The 5,000-nt window shown below is 39.7% G+C and overlaps 1 protein-coding gene across 1 annotated transcript in view; it reads right to left on the bottom strand.

Annotated features, from left to right (window-relative positions):
• Positions 1–5,000, bottom strand: part of LOC125028667 (solute carrier family 22 member 6-like) — a 13,127-nt gene that overhangs the window by 4,738 nt on the left and 3,389 nt on the right. Inside the window, exons 4-8 of the mRNA XM_047618141.1 lie at positions 4,465–4,560; positions 4,137–4,245; positions 3,040–3,241; positions 571–674; positions 73–227 (exon numbers count right to left, since the gene is read on the bottom strand). Of these exons, the coding sequence (XP_047474097.1) occupies positions 73–227; positions 571–674; positions 3,040–3,241; positions 4,137–4,245; positions 4,465–4,560 (666 nt within the window). The remainder of the gene's footprint in view (positions 1–72; positions 228–570; positions 675–3,039; positions 3,242–4,136; positions 4,246–4,464; positions 4,561–5,000) is intronic.

Here is a 5,000-nt window from a genome sequence, read left to right as displayed (position 1 = left end):
TGAACACAACATTATTTCTAAGCAAGAAAACCCGCGAAAGTTATGAAGCGATCAGCGAAACTGGAACCTTACTAAGATTGATGGTGGAGAGCATGATCGTCCTCACCGACACGCCCATGACGAACCTCAGCGCCAGCACAGCGGGGAGCCAGGGGACGAACGCCACAGCCAGGCACGCAGGCAACCCCAGCAGGCACCCGATCTGCATGGCCTTCTTGCGACCCATGCTGTGAGGGGTGAACGAGGCAGGTTTAGCTACTGCTGTCTTCGCCATGGCTGTGACATGCTAACACTTACTGCAGAATACATGCACGTGCACGCAAACTCAAGCACACACACATACTAGCAAACGTACGCAAATACACAGACATCATTCTCACTCAATCACGCATGCACGCACGAACGCACTCACTCACTCACTCACTCACACACTCACTCACTCACTCACTCACTCACTCACTCACTCACTCACTCACTCACTCACTCACTCACTCACTCACTCACACTCACACACACACACACACACACACACTCACTCACTTACTCACTCACTCTCACACACACACTCGCCTGTCGCCAATGGATCCCCCGACGAAGCACCCCGCAATGGCGCCGATCGTTATGACCATCTGGAAGAACGGCCGCAAGTGCTCCCTATCGCACACCAAGTCAAACTGGAAAACCAAGCCAGCGTTTTCGCCACTCCATCATGCCAATGATTCTTACAACTTTTGCTTTGTAATTGAGCCCTCAGCTGGATGTTATTATTTCATTAGCATTCCTTCTCAGCTGTGTTTCCACGATAAAGCAATTATTTTTTTTAGAATCACTGCTGTGTTTATAACATTTTCACAAATACGATATTCTAAAAACAGTAAATATATTTCTTAAATGGTATCAGGCCTACTTGGATCGTACCGTCATGTGTTATTGTCGTACTTAATCAAAGACTGTAAGGTCAGTCGTGATATAATTTGTCAGATCAGATTTATTAATGAAACGGCATTATTCAGAGTAGAATGTGTTGTATATGCAATACAAATTTACATTTTATTTTACCTTTGTATAAGATGAAGTGTCAAGGCGGGAAGGTTAGTTATATGATTTATTATTCAATATCAGAGTGTGCACTTCACATGTTGCACAGGAACTGAGATAATTAGGTGTTGCAATCCAGTAACTCTGTATTTGTAGACTGCTAACTTAATGTAAACTGCCTTAGTAAAACTGCAGAGCTGAAGCAACAGCGTGGCCAAAATGTTGGTCATAACAAATATTTGAAGTAATTGATAATGCGAGTTAAGTATATAGCAAGTAAAATATATTTGAAAGACATTTTGATTTAAATCACATTAACTTCTACCTGGTTATTTTTGTCGTATTATGAAATGCACACAACCAAAACAGTTTTCTTCTCTTACGTAGATATTGTGCTGTGATACTGTACTGAAAAATCAAGATATTGTAAACTATTAATAAAGAAAGTATTTCGTAATACTTTCTAGAGCACACTATAATATAATACAGTCATACACTGTAGTGCGTAAAGGATAGGCTTAAGTAGCAGAAAACACACACACACACTATATATATATATATATATATATATATATATATATATATATATATAAATGGGGGGGGGGGGCACCAGGTCCACTGAATAATCAATCTGTTTCTATTTTTTATTCACGTTTACTTCATTTTTGTATCGTTGCGTGCCTCAGAGTATTTACCAAATATATTCTTTAAATATATCGTGTAATAATGTTATAATTCTTCCTCCTTATTAATCCTTTCTGCAAATCGATGATTAAAGTCCTTAATAGATATAAGGCGGCACAAGGGTACAAATATCATCGGGAATGGATAATATATGTGTGTATATATATATATATATATATATATATATATGTATGTATGTGTGTATGTATGTATATATATATATAAAATTGTTAGAGAAATGAATGTTAAAAATTGCCATTTGATTCATTTTGAGGATAGAGTAAAATGACATAGGTAAGTCAAGAAAATTTATATTATCGGGAAGAAATAAAAGAAACCATTTATAAATTGTTAGAAAAAGAATGTTAAACAAAATTACACATCGATTCATTTTGATAATAGAGGAAAATAACACAAGTAATATTCGTTTTAAAAAAGTTAGTTAAATCAAGAAAATATATAATACTATAGATATACCTTAAAAACTACCCCGGTTAAGAATCACTGCATTAAATTCAAGTTTCGTAGATTGCTGGACAAGCAAGTGTTATTGTTAATTCAAATCGTTTACAGAACAACTTCAAACAAAGATTAGTTAGTTCTCAAGTGCAAGTTTCAGCGTTCAATCGAGGAGAATTCATGAGCAGATTTCAGTGTAAGTTGGAACAGGTTTCAAGGAAGTTTTAGTCAAATAGCACTACATTTTCGCTAAATGATTAAAGGCATGTTATTGCTTTTAGGACAAGCTTTCGAAGGCAAGTTTATTTGTTAATTCGACGCGAGGAAAAAATCAAGGGTTGTGTTTTATGGACTAATTTCAAATGCCAAATCCCCGTGTTGGCTGGGATGAATAAGAAGACCATGTTTAAGTAATGACCAGTATTATATTCCTCTTAGTCTCATTTTCACTGAAACACTACATAATCACAAGCATCCCTGGTTTACACGCTAACTCAAATACCTTAACCAATTATTAAAACATTGAATTAAAAGAGGTTGTATAAATGTTTTCTAAATAATAATGATAATAACAGAGAGATAATGATAATGGTGATAGGTGCTATTCTCATGTTATGATTTTTTTTTATTGTTACAATTATACTAAATCATCATTATCATAATAATCGTCGTTATAGTCATAATCCTTAAAATCACTCATACCATTGTATTCTGTTATTATCATTATCATTTCTGCCACACTGTAACTTTTATAATCACTTTCACTCTTCTGTTTCTAACATTCCTATCTTCATCATTAATACCATAATTAAAATTACCGTCACTATATCAATACCAGCACAACCCCAGCTCCCTTACCTCCGAAATGACAGTAAGGGAGTACACGGAAGAGTCGTACTCTATCTCAGGGCAAGAGGGAAGCCCGGTGGCACGGCGGGAGAGTGATCCGACGGCACTGAGGGCGGGGCGGGCGGAATGGGCGGGAAGTGCGAGGTGGGCGGGGTCGGGAGAGTCCAGGCACTCGTCGTTGAACCAGGCGGTGTCCGGGCTGTCTGGCTCGCTGGAGGGAAACATGTATCATATTTGTATGTTTGCCTTTGTGTGTGTCTTATAGGCGTACACATGTACATGCTCACAAATACGCGCACGCACACACACACACACACACACACACACACACACACACACACACACACACACACACACACACACACACACACACATACACACACACACACACACATCTTCCATAGAGGGTAAGACATATATGGCTTAATAAGCAATATATGACAAAAAGTGGTTCCCCGCGAAGGGGCTGTTCTCATTTTAACATTTTAATTCCTCTCTGTATAATATGGTTAAATTACATACAAAGGTGAGATGCACTTGGTTTGTGGAGCTTATTTCCCAGTGGACTCTGTGTTTGGTCTTAGTTTATCATTTTAAAACAAAGTGATAATGAAGAGGCTGCTTTCGAATGAACAGACATACACACAGACAAACAAACAAATAATCCAACATACACACACAAATAAACTCGCTTTCTCTCTCTCTTTCTCACTTACTCTCTCTCTTACTCTCTCTCGCTCTCTCTCTCTGTCTCTCTCTCTCTCTCTCTCTCTCTCTCTCTCTCTCTCACACACACTTACTCTCTCTCTTACTCTCTCTCGCTTCCTGTCTCTCTGTCTGTCTCTGTCTCTCTCTCTCTCTCTCTCTCTCTCTCTCTCTCTCTCTCTCTCTCTCTCTCTCTCTCTCTCTCTCTCTCTCTCTCTCTCTCTCTCACTTACTCTCTCTCTTACTCTCTCTCGCTTCCTGTATCTCTGTCTGTCTCTGTCTCTCTCTCTCTCTCTCTCTCTCTCTCTCTCTCTCTCTCTCTCTCTCTCTCTCTCTCTCTCTCTCTCTCTCTCTCTCTCTCTCTCTCTCTCTCTCTCTCTCTCTTTCTCTCTCTTGCTTACCTGATCAGGGACGAATTTGAGGAGTTGGAGCTTCCCGGCGCAAAACAGCGGAAGGACATGGGTGCGCTCAGCAACGAGGAGGTCATGTAGTGAAGAGGAATGGTGTTGGCTGTGGATACCGAACACAGGTTACGTTAGTCTTAGTATCTCTGATGGCACGAGGGCAAGCGCGTCCACAGGTGATCTCAGATCAACTGCCCGAAAATGCGTTTGTAATTTCGGGCGATTATTCTGAGAACACTTTGGACGTACTTGCCCTCATGTTATCACTGATAACAGAACTGTTACTTGCGAACAGAGAGGGAGGTCTTACAGTCGCTAAACGGACCTACAATGGTAGCCATTAAAATGGGTATCTGCCACCGGCCATACCCAACCACCGAAAGGACGTCATCGATGCGGTCACGCTCTGCCATGGCCTTCCCTGCGGGGAGAAGACACTTCATTGTACATTTGCAACATTGCAGCTAACCTAAGATAATAGATCTTACTTGTTTTATGTGTTCATCCATTCCTTTATTTTCTAATTTATTTAAAACCTTCATGGATGCAATCATTATAAGTGAGTTGTTACTATAGAAAGAACAATAGATCCTCTGCTGGTAGTGCGATGGATTTAGAGTAATTGACAGGGAGAGGGAGAGAGACAGAGAGAAGAGGGGAGAAGGAAGGGTGTAAGGGAAAGAAATAACAATAGAGAGAGAGAGAGAGAGAGAGAGAGAAGACAAACAATTCTTGGTATTCCATGACCTCTGCCAAACGTCCAATCCAGCTAAAAATATGCGTAATCAGGAGTAACAAAGATGTCTATCTTTGTGTCCATCATGTCTGGTCCCCGAATACATATATATATATATATATATA

This window comes from Penaeus chinensis, chromosome 9, assembly GCF_019202785.1.
Source record: "Penaeus chinensis breed Huanghai No. 1 chromosome 9, ASM1920278v2, whole genome shotgun sequence".
Lineage (NCBI taxonomy): Eukaryota > Metazoa > Arthropoda > Malacostraca > Decapoda > Penaeidae > Penaeus > Penaeus chinensis.
Note: the sequence above shows the minus strand (reverse complement) of the source record. Positions and strands in the feature narration are given on the sequence as shown.